This window comes from Chelmon rostratus, chromosome 12, assembly GCF_017976325.1.
Source record: "Chelmon rostratus isolate fCheRos1 chromosome 12, fCheRos1.pri, whole genome shotgun sequence".
NCBI lineage: Eukaryota > Metazoa > Chordata > Actinopteri > Chaetodontiformes > Chaetodontidae > Chelmon > Chelmon rostratus.
Window position 1 is genome coordinate 9,447,323 of NC_055669.1, and position 20,625 is coordinate 9,467,947.

General features: G+C 39.5%; 2 protein-coding genes across 2 annotated transcripts; one reads left to right on the forward strand and one right to left on the reverse strand.

The window, feature by feature from the left end:
* Positions 1-1,831: 1,831 nt before the first annotated feature.
* Positions 1,832-9,771, forward strand: LOC121614574. Its single transcript, XM_041948512.1, has 11 exons — positions 1,832-2,003; positions 2,389-2,504; positions 3,243-3,333; positions 3,779-4,238; positions 4,444-4,519; positions 4,767-4,833; positions 4,983-5,130; positions 5,273-5,333; positions 5,420-5,550; positions 5,678-5,767; positions 8,089-9,771. Exons 1-11 carry the CDS (start codon positions 1,903-1,905, stop codon positions 8,107-8,109), a joined length of 1,362 nt encoding a protein of 453 aa, XP_041804446.1. The 5' UTR covers positions 1,832-1,902; the 3' UTR covers positions 8,110-9,771.
* Positions 8,398-18,995, reverse strand: znf644a (zinc finger protein 644a). Its single transcript, XM_041948508.1, has 6 exons — positions 18,888-18,995; positions 14,009-16,520; positions 13,071-13,664; positions 12,447-12,572; positions 10,219-10,321; positions 8,398-9,400 (listed from the first exon to the last, which is right to left on the reverse strand). Exons 2-6 carry the CDS (start codon positions 16,515-16,517, stop codon positions 9,214-9,216), a joined length of 3,519 nt encoding a protein of 1,172 aa, XP_041804442.1. The 5' UTR covers positions 16,518-16,520; positions 18,888-18,995; the 3' UTR covers positions 8,398-9,213.
* Between the last annotated feature and the right edge of the window lie 1,630 nt (positions 18,996-20,625).

Sequence of the window (20,625 nt, forward strand, 5' to 3'; positions counted from 1 at the left end):
GCATCATATTTCTAAGGTACTGTATATTTAAGTGAGTTAAAGAAAACCCAAAATGATGCTTCGATTTACATGTGATTTTGGGCAGTTTAGGCTTCTTTTTTTAATTATAACATCAAAATATTTGCATTCAAAGTTGCAAAAATGTCCCACCCCTCCACCTACACCCAAATGTATTTTTATCAATTGCAACAAGAGAGGCAAAGTTTAAGAAGACCACGAACTGCATGTTCCTTTTCGTGCATGTTTAGCTCTGGCACTACTGAGCCAAGAATCTTTTGTAAGTGTCTTCAACAGACAGATAGTTGACAAGGTCATACGGAGCTCAGTGATTCACGAGGAATAGGAGGATCCCAGTCTGTTAATTCTACAATTAAACATTTAAAAGTTGTGGAAACTCAAGCAAATTAGTCTGTGCAACGTATTTCCAGCTGACTAAAAATAAGTTAAAGAAACTGCAGTCTTTGTTTTGACCTTTCTTCTTGTCGATGAGAATTTACCCTCATAATCTGTAATTGTTTTCACCAGATGTCTAATGTTAATGTGGCAAGGATACTCTCGATGTCTTGAGTTCATCTATATGGTCCTACAGAACATAATGTTAGTGTGAGCGAGTGAGTCCCGTCGAGGAGGAACAATAGGTTCGCTGTCTCTGTGTAGACCCTGCCTGTGCCATAGAGGTCATGTGTGTTAAGCATGTATGTAACCTTCTGTCCAACAGTCTAATTGATGGCCTTGCACTAATATTCTTAATAACACAACTTGTCTGGGAATCTACACCATGATTCACCTGCCCTTAAGACATCCTGTCCTGGCGTCAGTAGCTACCATTCTGTCCCACAGCAGTATGTTTAGACTAACTCACCTTTCAGCACATGCTCTCATCTGCTGAACCTGCTCCTCTCCTGTGCAGATTAGCATTCAGGGGTGTACATTCATTAAGCAATGCATACTGTACTTTTTGTTTTCTTTCCCAAAAGAACATATTTTCACAGATATGAACATATGGGAGCGGTTTTCTGCATTGTGGAGTCACTATAAACACTGTGCTTTAGTATAACTCAGCATTTATCCTTATTATTTGCATTGATTTCCAAAGTGGTTTCAGGATCAGCAAAACCAGGATGAATGTAAATTTTCTGTTATACTACGTTGCCAGATTAATCCACCAGGAGAGTCAAAATGGGAGCCTTGTGGTAATGTAGTTGACCACAAATTTATTTAGTGCTGCTGTATGCAAGATTCAAACTTTAACACATTTTCAGATTGACAAGACAAGTAATAATTCAGCACCATCTTAAGGCCCTGATTGATGCACATATTTCCAAACATTAGCAGTTTAACAAACCGACAGACACACGGGGAATCTGGGGCCTTCAGCTCGGTCATGGCTGTTGGCCCCAGAACTCCAGCCTCACATGTGTTTGGTTTGATAGATAGATAGATAGATAGATAGATATACTTTATGTATCTATGTATCCCAAGCTGGGAAATTGCAGTGCAGCAGCAGCATTACACACAGTGAAATAAGTGAAAAATTGTGAAATAAGACTATAAAGAACAAACTATTCATAATAAAATATCAAAATAGTGATCAGTAAAAAAATATATACATAATAATAAAATGGCATGTGCTACTTTTATTGAAAATGATTATCAGAATACACACCTTTAAGAGTCCTGCTTTATCACCTTAATCTGTGTTTAGTTTGTGCAAAAAAAAAAAAAATTACTATCTATCACAGGTGTAGTGGATCAGATGTAAATGGAAGTGCTGAAGCAGGTCCATCATGTGTTGCAGTATGCTGCCACCTGTCTGCGGGCGTAAGCAGCAGCTGTTTGTAGGTGAACCAGCTTCACGTCTCACACTTGCTTACTTCTCTGCTCCTCTAAAGCAACCAAACGATGAACCGTCAGAATAATATTCCGTTCACTCCTTCGGGCATACTCAAAGGAGCAGCGCCGGTATATAAACAACAACAACAACAACAGCAGCAGCATGGAAGGTATTTCAGCGCTCTCTGTCCAAACATGTAGCGTCAGCTAATGCTTTGTTAAACGTTCATGTCTTTGAGAAAGTTTCTGTAACGTCGAGCAAGGTGTCTTCTGGATTAATTTCTGACAGTATTTTCGTTGGCTGGATATTAAGGGTGCATGTCACCGCCAGCTCAAACGTTATTAGCAACGAAACGTCATGTGCGTGGCTATGTTTCTGAAGCTAGTAGCAAACACTGCTAAGCTAGCTGAGACTGCTTGTCTGATTCGTTGATGTTAGCATTGATAACGCACCTCTCTGCCTTTGCCGTGCTGCATTCACGTTCATCAGATGTTACTGCTTGTATTCACTCGCTTTTAATTTCTGCACTCATTGTTGCTTTCTGTGATAAACAGAGTACCCAAAGACTTCAGAGAAGCTATGAAACACGTTTCAGGGAAGCCAGCAGACAACTCTAATACCAGGACATCTGACATGGCTGCCATCACACCACCAGCTCTGAAACATGCAGGTGACTCCTGAGGACATGAAGCACACCTAGAAACGGAACCACATTTCCACATAGCATATTAGCTCATTTACTTCAAACTACTCATACTTTACATAACTAATAGCCATTTAGCAAATCATGCTGCCCTATTGTGTTTACTGTTCTAGACACTCCCCTGTTTTCATTTCTGTGTGAGGTGAAATCTCTTTGAGAGGGATGTCCGGAAGTAAGGAAGGAAAGACATGCAACAAAGGTTCCCACCTGAACTCAAACTAGAGCTGCAGTTCTTGGCCAGCACCCTAACCCCCTGTCCATTAGTTTGCCCCAGTCCATATTATCTTTGCATTATCTTTATATTTTATTCAGTGGCATTATTGTTGAAGTCCAGACCTTCTCTAAGTCATCCTGCACGAAAAAAGCAATAGCATTGCTACAGATGACAATGACACACCGACCAAAATTTCCGCCCGATCTCACGTTGATGGATTTCATAACTGAAGCAGGTTTAATGAGTGTGCTGATTGATTTTGAAACTATACAGAAATCAGTGTGAACCAGTCTCTCTCTAAAGCTGTCTCATTATTGAGGATTATTGTGTTAATTATTGCTCAAGTAGCTAATAAAGTCAACAGAACTGAACTAGACACAAGTTGCCTCACTTCATTGTTAGTCAGTCGTAACTATTGGTTACATATCTGAATGCTTTAAGTCTGTCAAAATAAATAGTCTTCATATTTGTATAACTTTTGCATTATACAGTGCAGCCTTCTGCGAAATGGAGGTCTTCATTCACGCCAGTAGGAGAAGGAGAGGACAACTCACAGGACAAAAGCACCAACAGTCCAGAGAGGTAAACCAGTCAGTGATGATTGTAGTATATTGACAGGTCGAGCCTGACGTCTCCTGTAGTCACAACCCCAGATGTCCCACATTTGAGCCTTTAACTTTGTCTCGTGGTGACTTTAAATGTTGAAATATGGGCTGTCTGAAGGTGACCTCATTAAGTGTTATTCCAGGTGGACCTTGTGAGGTAAGAGTTTATGTGGCAGGAAAGATTCAGTGTCTGTCTGAGTGCTTAAAAAATGGACGCATTTCACTAATTTTGTGTAGCGTCTAATTAGTTCTATGTCGTAAAGTTTTCTCTTTTTCCTAACAGTTCACGTAGTAAACATGATGTAGACACTCTAGCACATTTGAATAGTATCATGGCCTTGCATATGATCTATATAATAGTAATAGTAGTAAACTGCATGTACAATGCACACACACAATCCTTCCTCTTCCGTCTCACTCAGGGTTGAGCTTTATAATCCTTACGATCCTGCCTCATCAGACTCTGAGAATGAGATGCAACAAGGCCAAGACCACAACCACTCCCCACCCGAGGACAACCACCTGGCACGCCAGCGTTTGTCTCCAAGTAGAGGCTGCCATGACAAATGGCACTGGGACTCATCCTACTCTGAGCCAGAGAGCCGACCCCTCGACAGGCGTGACTTTGACCCTGAAACCAGACCCACGGAGAGACGAGGTCTCAGTCCCGGTCAAAGACTGCCCAAACCACAGACGTATAGCCCAGACACTGACACACTTGTCCCACCGGGTTATGGCTCTATAAATAGACCACTGGACCGCAGGGTCTGCAGCCCTGACAGGCTTGTTCACGACTCCTCCACCCAAAGGTTTCTTGCATCTTATGGAGCACAGAGGACCAACGGGGAGGAGAGGATAACAATCCCAGAATGCAGGAGAGAGGTATCACCCATAAGACTGAAAGTAAAACAGCTGTTGTGCTTGCTTTCTGAACATAAATATTTATGCAGTTTTGGTTCTGTGGTGACATTCTCTTGAGTTATGAACCTAAACAGGATGCAGGATCAGAATCTGATGAAACTGTCACTGTTTATGTTGTGATGACAGTGTGATACTTTGTGCCTACTAGAGACATTTCTCTCTGTAGATGACCCCTACAGGTAGACTATCTCCACCCAGGTTACAGCGGGACTATCAACATAAGTTGGGATACATGGAAAGAGGCAAGTTTGAAGTTTAATGATGTAAGGACAGTTTGGTTGCTGGTTTGATCCACCACTTCACATTAAATGTAAGAGAAATAAATATGGGAGAGACATTGATGACATGCAATAAATAAGCATGTTGAGAGTATTGTTTTGGAAACCTAAAAATTGACAATCCAGTGGGTGTTATTTTTGCCATGTGTACACGTCTTTCCTCTGCGAACCTGATAATGATAATAATTCTGTGGATAATGTTGTTTTTCAGGACTGGACAAAGTCACACCTCCCACTGAGGTGCCAAGACCCAGGAACAAAAATATAATATTCAACAAGTAAGAACCAAGAACACTGATGTCTTAACTGTTTAAAGATGCTGCATGTGGAGTATTCACATCACACTCATTCATTTTAGGCTGTTCTGCAGTGTTGCAGAATATTAAGACACTGTGCAACACTGAATGTCTTAACATGTTTCTTGTAGGAGCCCCATCACATGTGACCTTTGTGATGTTGAGTTAGCCAATGTTCACGAGCTGCAGGATCACTTGGAGAGCAAGACTCACTGGGACACCCTGGAGCACATCCAGCAGGAGAATAATTATGATGACCTGGCTATAGCCTTCCTACAGGTAAGATAATAAATAGTGCACATCATTGACAGTTTCTGCATCGAATCCCTTGTTTTGAACCTAAATTTGTCATGGAAACATTAACAAATGTTGGCACATTGCTGTGTCTGAATGGTGATAGATGTTTTTTTTATTTCTATAGGAAGTCATGCTGTATAAAAGCCGTAAATGTAGTCGACCCATAGAGGATAGTGTACTTCAAGGTTAGTAACTTTACATGCACATGTCTTATGACTCTATCTGCAATTCCACACATACAAAGCTTACAGTCTGATCTTTCTCCTGTCAGCTCTCCAGGAAAATGACCACATGACAAAGATTGAAATGTTCCTTTGTGCAGCTTGCAACGTCTTCTTATCCACATCTGCCTCCTCAGTGCAGACTCACATTACCTCTCAGGAACACCTCTCCAACACAAAGGTAACACTCTTGTAAAGTAGCATGAGATTAATCACTTAATTTTTTTCCCCCAAATCTCTGTTGTCCGTATTTGTAAATTTAAGTGTGGTCCAAGTGATGACGATGGTGATTGATTGATTTCCTGAAGGAGTTTGAAGTGCAGCAGAGACGTGCTTGCCTTGACAAAGCAAAAGCCATGATGAAGGAGCTGCAACCTCAGTTTGAACACTTCCTAAAGGTATTTTGCAAGAGTGAATATCTCAGAAGTATTTGAACTCAAGGAATGTCGTCATGGGGTTATCAATTGGCTGTGTTTACTAATGGAGAAGAAAAAGCTGCTCTAAATAGGGGAGGTGGGTTTTGTCGCCTGTAGCAGATCACATTGCAGCATTAACAGAACAACTGCAGTATACTTACTTGTTTAAGTAAAAGATATATTACAATGCAAGTACACATATACAAGTAGTAGAAAATTATAAGCAATCAAACGCAATTAATTGGTTCTGAAAAGACCAGAACGATTAAGTAGCTCCTAAAGCCAACATTTTCAACACACAGTTTGGTGTGGAAACATCAATACTAGCTTTAGACATTTGCTCTCGTGTGTATAAAATGAAGTAGTTAAACATTGTAACAGGTGAAAGTAACCCTGTATGTTTTAGTTGAGATGAGATTGCATTCTGTCCTATTTATAAGCTTATTGCATTGACTACAGCAAACAAATCTTTCCAAATCAACCTGAGTTATTGAAATAAAATGTCTTATGGATTAATGCATTTGTTTTCACCCTCAGCACAATATACAGTGCCTATCATAAGTATTCACCCCCTTTGATGTTTTACCCTTTTATTGCTTTCATAAATCAATCATGGTCAATAAAATTTGGCTCTCTTAACACAAAAATTTATTGGAAAAAACTTTTTAATGTCAAAGTGAAAACAGATTTCTATAAAGTAATGTTAATGAAATAAAAATATATAAATAAAAATAATTGTTTGCATAATTATTCACCCCCTTTTTTATTTAATGGTCTAATTCAATAGAGGTCTATCAAATTGTTGCCAATGGTCTCACAATTAGTGAAATGAAGATCATCTGAGTGGTGTGGGTGTGTTTCAAGTGATTGAGTTGTAAAACACCTGTGTTTGAAGGGTCCAGAGAGTGGTTGATCAGTATTCCTGGCTAACATTACACCATGAAGACAGAAGAACACTCTAAGCAACTCAGGGAAAGGGTTATTGAGAAGTACAATTCAGGGGATGGTTACAAAAAAAATTCCAAGGCACTGAACATCCCCCGGAGGTCAGTGAAGTCAATTATCAAGAAATGGAAGGAATATGGCACTTGTGTGAATCTGCCTAGATCAGGCCGCCCTCGTAAACTGAGTGACCGTGCAAGTAGGAGACTAGTGAGAGAAGCCACCAAGACCCCTACAACTACTCTGAAGGAGCTACAAGCTTCAGCTGCTGAGATGGAAGAGACTGTGCATGTAGCAACCGCTGCCCGGGTTCTTCACCGGTCAAAGCTTTATGGGAGAGCGGCAACGAGAAAGCCACTGTTGAAGAAAAGTCATATTAGATCTCGACTAGAGTTTGCCAAAAAGCACGTGCAGGACTCCATGGTCAAGTGGAAGAAGATTCTTTGGTCTGATGAGACCAAAATTGAGCTTTTTGGCCATCAGACAAGACGTCATGTTTGGCGGAAACCAAACACTGCACATCACCAAAAACACACCATCCCCACTGTGAAGCATGGTGGTGGCAGCATCATGCTGTGGGGATGTTTCTCAGCAGCCGGACCTGGAAGGCTTGTAAAGATAGAGGGCAGAATGAATGCTGCAAAATACACTGAAATCGTGGGGGACAATCTTTTTCAGTCTGCAAGAGAACTACGACTTGGGAGAAGATTTATTTTCCAGCGAGACAATAATCCAAAACATACTGCAAAAGCTACACAGGAATGGTTAAAAAAGAACCAGGTAAATGTTCTGGAGTGGCCGAGTCAAAGCCCAGACCTCAATCCTATAGAGAATTTATGGCTGGATTTGAAAAGGGCTGTTCATGCCCGATACCCATGCAACCTGACAGAGCTTGAGCAGTTTTGCAAAGAAGAATGGAGCAAAATTGCAGTGGGCAGATGTGCAAGATTGATTGAAACCTATCCACAGACTCACTGCTGTGATTTCAGCCAAAGGTGCATCTACTAAACACTGACTTAAAGGGGGTGAATAATTATGCAAACTATTATTTTCATTTATATAATTTTCTTTTATTAACATTACTTTATAGAAATCTGTTTTCACTTTGACATTAAAGAGTTTTTTCCAATAAATTTTTGTGTTGAAAAAGCTAAATTTTATTGACCATGATTGATTAATGAAAGCAATAAAAGGGTAAAACATCAAAGGGGGTGAATACTTATGATAGGCACTGTATGTAATTAGTATCACTAGCAAATAGCACCCTATGAGGCTACTGGTAATAACTATTAAAATGGACTGCACTTGGGCCTCATGGAGTTCTACAGATGCTATCAACTTAACTGATTATTGTCTTTTAGGGTGGCAGCCCGTTTGAATGACAGACATCACTGCAAGTTCACTTCTATTGCAACTACACAGAAATGTGTGGCACCACTCATGTACAGTATATTGCTGACAGCATACTGTTAATGTGCCATTCAGGAGTCTGAATAAATGGAGGCATCTTGAGTCTATGGATTTTCTTGTATGTTTGTCACATTTTGCCCAATTTATAGACATTAGCTACAGTGCTCCCAGGCCATTGCCATTTGATGATTTTTCACATTTACAGGTGCAATGTTTTTATAAATTTGTGTGCAAAAATGATTGAAAAAGTCAACTTGTTTGTCGTTTTTTTTTATTTAGAACAACACAAATGTTTTAAGCATTGTATCTGTGATATAGTACATTTAAAATTAAATTATTTCAAAACAGTATATTTAAACATTAAATATAGGTGACATGTATGAAAATGCACTGTCAGCACTGACTGTGCCTGTTAGGTCTTTTTTCTTAACCATCTTCAGTTTTAATTTTGTATTTGTATTAGAAACAATGCAGTTACTGAAATACTATAAAACACTTTCTATGCATAACAAGGTTCTGGACATCGTTCTTTTTGTTCTTGTATAATAGCTCAGTTTTCCACTTGTGATTCTTGGAGCTGTTTATCATGATCTTTTGGGTGCGCTCACTTTCAGTTAAAATATTCATCTCAGAGACTGTGGGCTTGGATTTGAACATATTGCAATACAAAAACACCCCCAACATGATTCTATGTATCTTGTAAATGTGAATATTGATACAGAAGAGATGAATCCCAAATTTTGACAAAAGCGGACTCAAACCATGAGAAATCTGAGGTAAAAGTTGTCTTCATTAGAAATGGATTCCACACTACATTACTGCATAAAACAAAAACAGTTCATCTGTTTGGAAATGAATTCCAAAAAATGGACAATGTTAAAACAGAAAAGGTAACAATATCCAAAATAATTAACTTTTTCATCTGTCCAAATGTCCAAACATGTACAGTATCTCCATCATTGAGCATTATTGTACTTTTGGCCAGTATTTAATTGACTTAGAAAAAAAAAAGTGAAAGAACATCCAATGTACATACACATACAGTCTAGTGAAATCTAAAAAGGTCCCCATTTTCTTCATGAGGCAGCATGTGTGGCCGTCAGAGAGCTGTCTTGGTCAGTCTTGAGGGTTGAGGGCAGCGAGGTGACCTCTACCATGCCTAGCCCAGTGTGAGGGACACTAGTGTTCATGATGTGTCTCTGTAAATGTTTAATCCAGTCCTCCTGGACCGACAACGGACCCTGGAAGACGAGGTCACAGAACCTGTGGAAAAAAAAAGAGATTGATAATGACATACCATCACACAGTGGTTCTGAGCTATGCTAGCAGCTTTTCCAGGGATAACAATGTTGGGTCTTTTGGATGTTCCACCACTTCCATCCTGACTGAACTTAAAAAAATTTGTAAAAACATTCATGGTCCCCAGAGGATGAATCCTTCTGACTTTGATGATCCCCTGACTTTTCATTGAACACCACTATTAGGTTCACATTTGTGCTTTTCAGTGAAATGTCTCAGCAACTACTGGATGGATTGCCATGACCTTTGTCTCCTTCAGGATGAACTCTAAGTGTTTGATGATCCCTCAACATTTCACCTCTTGCCACCAACAGGTCAAAATGTTAATTTGTCCCATACTGTGCCTTTTTGTTTTATATGTTTTTTTCTATACATATTGTAAAACAATTGATTCTATAAAAATAAAGTAAAAAAAAAAGTACAGCCTTACAGAGCCAAAAGCGCATATATATATATATATATATATATATATATATATATATATATATATATATATATATATATATATATATATAACAAGTGTATACATATAGATATCGAGAGAGCTGGAGATGAGTAGATCTCTCAGTCATCCAGGCAGTTTTTGTTTAATGGAGAAATGAAAATTGTTGCAAAAACACCACAAGAAACATTTGAAAGTGGTCCAAATCTGGTTGCCCTGGGCAACTGGGCAATGTTCACTGTTGAAGTCTGTTGGATTGCAGATGCAATATCCACCATTTAAGAAAGAAGAAAAGAGTTTGGTAACTACATTATTGTTATTAAAGAAATAAAAGCATTACCTGCAGGTGAGTCTGTACATTTCCTCTGGAGTTTGTGGTAAGGGCAGTGTCTTCTTCTTCGAGCCAGGCCTTGAGCGTTGCCTTCTTGCTTTACAGTCAAATGCTGAAAGACAGAATTTACTTTTTAAATTTACAACACTGCCTTTGAGATAACAGCAAAGCCTTGCTAATTTAACATTTTAAATAGACAAAATGCTTATGATAACCACTGGAAGGTTTAGATATTGTTTGGTGGTGTTCAGTAAATCAGTCAGTTTGGATGTCTGGACATCATCATCCTTGCTTATTCATACTCAGCATACCTTGTACCAGTGAGGTAAATGGTCTGGCCCTGTGTCTGATCTGCACTGGCCAATCCAGTGCAGCTAAGATACAAGACACAAGATATAAGTGTGATGATCTGTGCCTGCAAGAAAAGTAGGTCCTGAAGGCATCCTTCCTCCCTCAGAAGCAGCCACCATGCTCCACAATTAAAATCTTTGCAAAATCTCACTTGCTGACGCCCTTCTAGATCCTTACCTTGGGGAGGACACAAATAACCACTGTTACACTAATTATAGTTTTGATTTGGACATCGCAACCTCTCATAGCTACATAAATAGTTTTGGCTTTATGTGCCGAGGTTCTGACATACAGTATTTGTGAAAGCTGCTATGAGAAGCACAAGGAACACTGACCGGGCTACTCGGGTATTATTAGATAGTAGGGATGGGCAGATGCACAAAATTTCAAACTGGTTTGATATTAAGCCAAATACCACACTGGGCCGATAATACCAAATTTTACCACTAGGTGTCACATGTGGCTCAGCCGCTTCCAAGTAGAACATTTTGAGAACCCATGAATTAGAGTGCATGGCACAACCTCTGTGTTTCCATAAAAGAAAAACATGTTGATATTGTGTTTTCAATTTATTTGGAATATGCTGGACTTTGTTGCTGGAGCAATGATATTATTCCAAGCATTAATAGCACTAATATGGCTCTTTTTTACTCCATATCCTCAGTTAAAGTTAACCTGTGGAGGTTTTGACCACTAGTAGTGCTGTGGAGCAATATTTTGTGGGGTCCCCATTTTGTTTGCATCTAGAGCATACAGGTGATGTGAGGCACATTCCTCCTGATGGTTTCACATTCTTTCATTGACTGACAGTTGTTGGCGACAATGCACAAATAAAATACAGTACGAAAAGTATGCTAGCTGGACAACATGGACGTAAGCAATTCAGGTTTTGATATATTGAAAAATATCAGCTTTACAAATGTTTACTGAAGAAGGAATCCCATTCAACATGTCTGTTAGGCCTCAAGGATACACATGATGTGCTTTGGAGAGAAACTATGGAAATGGTTTATGTAAAAATTTCACGGGGTACCTTTAAAAAAGTTGATGTTTACAGCTGGTATTAAAATGGTATCAGTACCTGAATGAGTTATCCAGATAATAAACGATCTGATCTTGCCTTTGTGTTTACACCTACCATCTTTAATTTTTGTGAGTTGTTCAGTAAGGGGAAACTTTATTAACTTTATACAATCGCAGCATATGACAAATTCTTAATTATTTGTCCCAACTTGTAAATTAAAAAATATTACACATTAGGTTATTCCTTTCTTTGTATAAAAAATATTCAGTTTGTCCCAGTGTGTTGCAGTACTGGTGTGTAGACTGCACCGCAACGATTAAGATAAATTATATGCCTTGTTAACAGCAGAGCAGCTGCACAGATGAGTGCAACGCATTACAAAATAACAAATAAAATAATGTCCTATAGAGTGCTGCCAAATTTTGACATCTCAGTCTGAGAACTCTGGTCCAGGGACTGAAAACTCAATATTGCTAGTATGTGTAAGTCCTTGGATAATTTTTAATTCAAGGATATATCAACCAGTATGAGTCGCTAGTGAAGCAACAATGAAAACCTTCACTATTTTTCCCACTTTCCAAATGCTGCTGATTGCTTTTGCACAACCAACCCCCAGACACCACTACCAGATGTTGAACCTCAGGTCTCAGAGGTGGTGGTCAGGAACTTTTACTCTGCACAAGATAAAACTTTTAAATTGCTGAGCAATGGTTACACCTTCCGCTGGCACAAACTGTTTCAGAAATAAGAAATAATCAATTAAGCAATGCTTGTAGGAGAATATACACCCCAGCCTGCTACTGTGCTCTTAGAGTGAGTGTTTTCTTTGTGTCTGACTTCAGGTGTTGGTGATGGCACTTACTGGTTCCTTCAAGTAAGGCAGTCCTTTTTCGTTTTGCATATGCCCGGAGGTGATTGGACAAGCTAACTCCACTGTGAAAAGTTGCATTGCAATGGACGCACACCTTCCTGTTGAATTCACCTTTCTCTGCAAAAAGACAGAAAATACAGGGGAAAACATAAATATGGTGATACCTATTTGTTACTGGTATTGAAGAATTGTAGGACTTGATTTGAACATGTTCTATCTTTGTTCTATGTTACAAAGTCTGTACAGATAATTTCTGCTATTTTACACTTTTTATGCAATTAACTTAAGATCATACAAAAAATAATAATCCTCTGCATTGTTATGTGCAACATGCTCTTCTATTTTGGCCAGATAATCTGAGGGTTACTTGGCAATGTCATTCTACACCTTTATGCTGATGACACCTCACTTTTACAACATAAAATCTGATGATCATTACTCAGATATCTGCTTCAAAACAGCTGCTCTTCGATGGTAATGCCAATAATGTTGTGCCAAATGTATTTTGTCACAAAATTACATGATTCTTACACAGTATCATAAACTAATCAAAACAAAGGTGACTTCCACTTCTAATCAAACCTATCTGGTTACTACTATGAGGAAGTTACTCACCAGATATTGACTTTGGCAGTGAGGATGCAATTCTTGATCCTGAACTGTGGTCACTGTTTGAAGAAACTGCTAACATGTTTTTTGACATCTGAGAGGACCCCTTTAGTCTAGCATCTTCCTGACACTTCCTCTTCTTCAGAATTCCTATCAAGGCAGTAGTGCCCGTGAGTGAATTTTTAACATCCAGCTTAGTCTCTAGTTGACTTTTTTCAGATTCCATTCCCACTAAAGAAAACATGGGCACCAGTGGTCTGGCTTCAGTACAAACACTTGGAACTGAATTAGCTTTTTGGATTCCAATGGCCGTTGGTGTGAAATAATCAACACTGCTCAGCTTTGGTGAAGCACTGTATTGGAAATGGTTCCGTCTCTTTCCCAGAATTTGAAGTGCCCGCTGGAACTCCTTCTTGTCACGCATCAACTCCCGCAGTAATAATAATGGGGATTTGTTCTTTGTTGCAAAGCTTTTACCAAGCTTTTTCAGGTGGCCTCGTATATGGTTGGACTGCCCAGTCCTGTTATCAAATGAGTCCCCACATAACGGACAGGAGTGAATGCTCTTCACAGTCTCAGAGTCTGACTCCAGCTGTAATGCTAAAAACAAACAAACAAACACAAAAATCAGAAACATAAACAATGTACAATACGATACATTTGAACGTTGTAACAACAAAGTACATATAAAAGGAGGTCCATTAGTTCTATCGGTCATGAGAACATTGAATGCACCAAAATAATTGCTAAGATGTTAGACAAGAGATGGGCCGACATATAACCATACAGACTGGAAAGAAGCTGTGCCAGTGGTCCCATTTTTAGCGATGACGCTGCGTTAGAAATCAGCAATAACTTGGTAAGTTCAATGCTCATTAATAACCACAAGAACTGATGGCAACAGGCACAAAAATAAGGCCAAGTTGCAATAAGTGCACAAGTACCTTTTTTCAATCTCCGGAATGCTGAAATCTTCCGTCGTAGTCGTGGCCTCCTGTCTTGAGAAGCCACCTGTTCAGGAGGCACTACATGGCGTGCATTGTAGCTAAGTCCAACCCTATGAAGATGCCCTCGGACGTGATTGGACAATCCAACGCCCGACTCAAAGACTGCTGGACAGTAAGGGCAGTTCTTGCGGTCAGACTCCAACTCCGACACGTCCTCTGTGAAGGAGTCCCTCAACTGGATTTGGTGGGAGTCAAAGTTTTCTTGAAATACTTCTGTTTCTATGCATTCTTCTTTGATTTCAGGGTCGTTTTTTTCTTGCTCTTCAGTCTTTATTTTCTCAAACAGCCTTTTAGATGCCTGAAGTGCTCCCCTCATGGACATTCTTCTGCTATATGTATAAATTATGTTTTGTTTTTCTTTCTTGATACCATTGTCAAAAAGGTGAGAGTTGGCATCTGTATCGTTAAACTGAAAAATGTCTTTTTCATCACAATCTGACACTTCTTCTTCTTGGTTTATTTTTTTGGGACTTGGTAAAGGTTTTGGTAAGATGAAGCATGAGTCCTGGTCTGAGGTGTTGCGATATGGGGTCGACATCTTTCGCTTAGATGGTGACTTTTTGAGTTTTGACTGATCCTCGTTCAACTTAGGTACACTGCTGCTGTTGAGATCACTTCTGGCTGCACTGGTTGGCACCCTAGCGCCATTTGGGGATAAAGCTGAATCTTCAACCTTGACGGTCAATGTTTCTGGAAACTGATCTGAGCTATCTCTGTCACTTGTGGAATCCTGAACAGATGTACTGCAATTATTGCTTTCTTTCTTCTGTTCTGCAGTTTCCTTTCCATGTGTTTGTCGATACAGGAGAACATTTATGGATTTATCTAGCTTCGATTCCATTAGCTGTGACTTGAGACTTCTCTTGATCTTGCTATTTTTGAACAAGTCTGAAATGTCACTGGACTCACTAGGTGAACAAGCACTTTTCGAAGATATCTGATTTTTTATCAAGATTTTAGATGTAAACTCTGCATCTTCTACAGGAGTTTTACAAGTAGGCATGTGCTGCTCGTTAGATGGTTGTGCATTTTTCTCACTATGCTGTGCGTCTTCATATTCCTCAAAGGTTTGTTGATGGCGGCGCAGAAGGTGATTCTTAAAAACACTTTTGCTAAAAGCTCTATAAGAACAAATGTTACAGGAGAAGATTTCAGGGTCATCATTCTGCATCTGTTTTCCAACTGTAACAACAGTATGTTGCATAATGGTATGTCTCCTAAGGTCAATCTCACTCGAAGTCCTGAAGCTACATTTGTCACATCTAAACTTTTTCACTTGGTTCTTGTCCTTCTCATGTGTTTTCGCATGTTGAACAAACGTGTTTGGGCAGTTTGTTACAAATGGGCACTGAGGGCAGAAAAGCTTTGTGTTTTTATCCTCTTTCTTCTTATCATTTATGCCTTTAATCTCCTCAGTGAGTCTCTCTCGCTTTTCCTGGTGGGTAGACATGTGCTCTATAAGTGAACCACTTTGTCTGAAGGACTGTCCACATTCTCGGCATATAAAAGGCTTTGGCGAAATATTTGGAGGGTCAACATGAGACTTCATATGACGATGCAAATGATGCTCTTTCTGGAAAATGAGCTTACATTTTGAGCAAGGGTAACATGATGGCGTCTCCTCTGAGTGAGAAGTTATTGTGAGCCTTCTCTTCAATGGTGAAAGGCCATGACTTATACTGTTCTCATGTGAGTTTCTTGCAGGGGCATTGTAAAGAATTTCCTTGATGGACTTGACGGTTCCATTGGGATACTTGGAAACTTTTACTGTTGGTGACGACTGTGACTTAGAGAACTTCCTTGACTTTCTGGCTTTTCTGACAGGAATGGAGTCTTGACCTTCTGCATCAGACAGTTCCTCAGATGACTTGTGGCTCAGATCAGGGTAAAGGTCTTCTGAGGGATCCACCATGACAACCATGTCCATTTTCCGTTTCCTTCTCCTTTGGCTGTTGGTAGGAGGGACTTCATCTTTAGGCTCTTCACCAGGGGAATCACCATGGTTCTCCCACAGAAACTGCATAAACTCTTTGTGAGGGTCCCAATGAAGGTCACTAGCACTACTAAAATTATCCAGTGAGTTCTCAGGTGAGTCTACGTCGAAACCCCAAATTCCTGCAGTGTCAATTTCCTGCACTGTCTTTAGTGGGGTGATGCTCTTTGCCTCCTCTTTCTCTGTAGAGATGCTGTTAAGTTCATGGGCTTGTGTAGCCTGATGCGAAGAAGGTCCATTTCCCAGGCCAACCGGAGACAACATATCCGTGTTTGACAGAACATCTAGAACACTGTTTTGTTTTAGAGAAGACTTGCTGAAAGAAACTGTGCAAGAAGCAGATTCTTGCGCCATTCTCACTGGCTCTTGCAGGAGCGTGAGGGCATTGATCTCAGGATCTGCATCCTTGTCATCTTCATCAACACCTGTCAGACATGACATTTCAGCTGCCATGACCTGAAAAGAAAAGTAAAGCCTTCTTAGATATTCCTCATACACAAGTGTTAGAACTGCAAAATCCACAGTTAACACCATCACATCCCAAAGAAATGGTCTGCACTGGAAATGGTTTTCACCAGATTACACATAACAATTTGTCTAGTGGCTCTGAAAAGAAGCAGATTGCTGGGCCTTCTCTTTTACCCTTAATGTAACCTTCCCGATCAGTGGTGAACAAATACGGTTCTTGCAGTTTCCACATACCCTTGTGGGCTGTGGCCATACCAAACTTTCCCAAATTTTGGCTTCTAAATTGTGAGGATTTGCTTCTTGTCTTTGCCTAATGTGAAGGAAAACTGAAAATGTTGTATTTTAATTGGGAATTTAATTCTTTATTTTAGTTTTCACTGTTCTGACATTTTACTGAGGAAGCAATTAATCGACAAATTGAGAAAATAATTTGCTGATTAAATTAATAATGTAAGTAATCATTAGTTGCAGCCCTAAGTAAACCAGTGATGGTCAGGATGGCCCAACTATCTGGTTAAACAAAAAGGTAATAATGTGAAACAATTTAAATTTCTTAATCACTTTGTAATGCCAATGTGTGAACAGACTGTAACATAAAATAAAAAAGGGGCCTTCCCTGAGTTTCTGGGTTGCCTATAACAACCTGTGGACTGATTTCTATGTGTGTGTTATACAGTGTGATACATTGGGTTTAGTTGGCTAATGTTAACTTATGTTAGCCAGCTCAACGCATGTGAAACATATGCGACATTTTGGTTCTAGCTGGCTAATGTTAGCTTGCTTGCTAACAAGGGCGAATTGTTAACTAGCTAGCAACAAAATCCTGTCTTGAGTGGACAACAGCTAATTCATCCAGACTTCTGGTGCTGGTCTGCTGGTAAATTGGCTAACTTATCATTTGCAAATGACCCAATAAGCTAACTTTTTAAAGCAAGCAATGCAGGGTCCATACAGCGTAATTAAGTTACAGCTAGCTAGCTAACCATAGCTTGCTTGCTAATATTATCACTAGCAAAATACTATCTGAGTAGATATGTTAGGTGGCTATCTTGCCAAATTACTTCACCAGCGACATGATCCATGATACTACTTTACGTATAATGACATTATGATTGTAGCCAACAATAAATGCAAAGCAAAGGCGAATAACTAATGACTGCTTTCTAGTAGCCAAGAGCAATGCAAGGCAAGGTGACCAACTAGCTAACTGTAAGATAAGCTAGAGTTGGCCGGCTGATTGTGGCTTGGCTGCGAAGGGTCTGGCTTTGGTTGCGTCGTGGCGTTGGCTGATTTAGTGATGTGAAAATGGAAAGCTAGTTAGTATGGAGCCATTGGTCCAAATAAACTGTAGGAATATAAATACAGTAATGTTATTCTAAATATGACTTATGTCTGTATGTATGTCCAGAGACTATTTTGGCTGATGCCCACAAGATGATGCTCGCTCGTGCCTACCGAGTGCAAGCAAGGAGATGCTAACTGCAGTTGGCCACTAGTGTCATTAATAATTACGAATTTCTTAAAGTTAAACATAGGACCTTTAAAATGATAATTACTTGCAGCTTTTAGCATGCTTTAGGAAAATATAAAGACGGTAACAGTGACATGAGCCTGTACAGGCTTTTAAAAGTCCAATATTGAATGTCACTATTTTACGAGCAAGAGTGGTAGTTGGTAGTTCTTCCTTATTTGAATGTGCTTGTTTGATGTGAAAAGTAAACAGTTCAGTAACTCAATACGATGTCACCAAAATTGGCTTCTTGACTCAATGAGCATCCATTGACTACAAAGTAAATATAGCTGTACTATAGCTGTAACATATAGCTACTTGACACGTTGCTTAGATGATTAATTATGGCCATTTATAACGCTACAAGGTCGTCGGAGTGAGAGGTCTTGGATTTGAAGGGCAATAAAAGTGTCATGCCAAGTGAAAACTCATGTGGCAGAGAAAGGTATCTGCAACATCTACCTGGCAGCACCAAAACGGCGAAGGGATGGACCTCGTAAATGGCTTTTGATGAGCGCTTGTGGATTTTGTATAGAGCTAAAACTTTCAGCATAGTAGTTCACTTATCTGCCATCCCACAATAGTTGGGATAGGTTTCCAAAGCTACCGACATTCAGAGCAAACTGGATTATTTATACTTTGTTCCGTAAGGAAGCCGTTGAATTTCTTTGGCGTTTATATCACGCTGTGTTGTTGGATGCTGCTTGCAGGAGCTGCAGACCATTCCATTAAGGCTGTTCCACACCAAAACCTATTCCTCGAGCTTAACTACAGCTAATGACAATCGTTCCTCGCTACTCACTACAGAGGTATCAGTAAAATGATGAAAAGCAAACAAACCTTACCTCCAAGCGGTGCGGACGCAGACAGGGCAAGATTTATTCGCTGCATTGAATAATTTCTTACTTTCGTCTTCCATCTATTTCACAGTCGCCATTTTCCGTGGTGGTCTGGTGTGGGACAGATCATTTCTTTTGTAAGGGTAAGCGTATATACATTTCGCTATACAGTAACAGAACAAAGAAATACCCCAACAATTACATTTAATTGTTAAACTAAATTATAAAACAATCATAGTTAAACACTTACACAAGTTCTTGTCTCGTTTAATTTCGTCTCGCATGGCTACGAGTCGGCGCCATGCCCCCCCGACAGATTTGTAATGGTTCATTCCAGATAGGAGGCATAAAAAACCTGAGTTAATGACCATCTCCTTTGGGTAGCAGATTTTTTTTTTGAGGTTGATGGCGGTTAATCACGGAATTAATTAATAACATAAATTGAAACTTCAGTCAGTATTTGGTTTGTTTTATTGAAGAGCACATTTGGAGCAGCTAGTTAAACTTGTCATTGAAGCACAGACAAGAATTGGGTGCCAACAGAGGAGAGATGTTGCCACTATCTCCCCATGGTTGTCTTCTCACAGGTCTTTGTTGCTTTCGTAGCCGGTGATTAGTCGGTGCAGTTATTCCCAGTCTCGTGTGTTTAAACGAGAAAACACGTTGTGTTTGAACACACTCGACAAAGTACGAAATGAATTCCACAGGAGATATCTGTTATAGTCGGCCCATTTAAATTTTGATGAGATTACTTAGCTACAGATAATATTTTTAACAAAAGGTCTAGCTTTAGTACTGTTGGTTTAGATTAAAATATGCTGATTAAGTTATTGATTCACTTTCGTGCAAACACGATAAAGAGGCGCTAACTTAAAAGTCAAATGTAGTAGTCAAGGGTTAACCTCTGACCTGACTAAACCGAGTTAGGCCGATTGAGTGCATTTGTTCTCTATCACAGGTGGGTACACAACGAGAAAACAGTATAGATAACTTTGGAATTGACGAAGGCCCTTGCTTAAACTATGTGAGGCAACTACGTTGCTAACTGACAACCGTTACGCACAATGTTCCATTTGCATGTTGGTAGCTTGTTGTTCACTAGCGCCCCCAGCTAATGTTAAAGCTAGGATGCAAGCTAGCCGTGTTAGCTTCCATTTCAGCCACGGTTAGTGTATTATTTTACAATGACATACTTAACGCTATATCTTATATTGCAAAAACATTCTTCATATAACTTTGTTAAGCAGGCGGGGTATGAAGAAACCACCATACGAAATGTTATATTAAATAAGCATAGAAATGCTTCTGAAATATATTAAATGCTTAAGCCTAATCAGGAAGAATATTGCTAGCTATATGGAATAATGCACCTGTCCAGTTTTTTGTGTTCAAATATGGAATGTGGTGGGGATTTTCTCTTTAATTTCTCAAATATCTTGAATCCATACACTACTTGATGATATAATTAACTAACTGTATATCATTGGAGGGCTGTGTCCAAGGATGTCAAGTGAAAAATGATAACCATCTCCCATGTTAGTCTTTTTGCCACAGACCACAACAAATCTTCAAAATTCCTCACATAGTATTAATGTCTGCTATATTATTAGTTAAAGCTCTATTGTAAACACATACATACAAGTATCTCTGTTTTGTTTTGTTTTTCCTGAAGCAAGATGCCCCTAACCAAGAATCAGTGGTGACTGATTGACATTGCTCCGCTTTGTCCACATGATCTGATGAG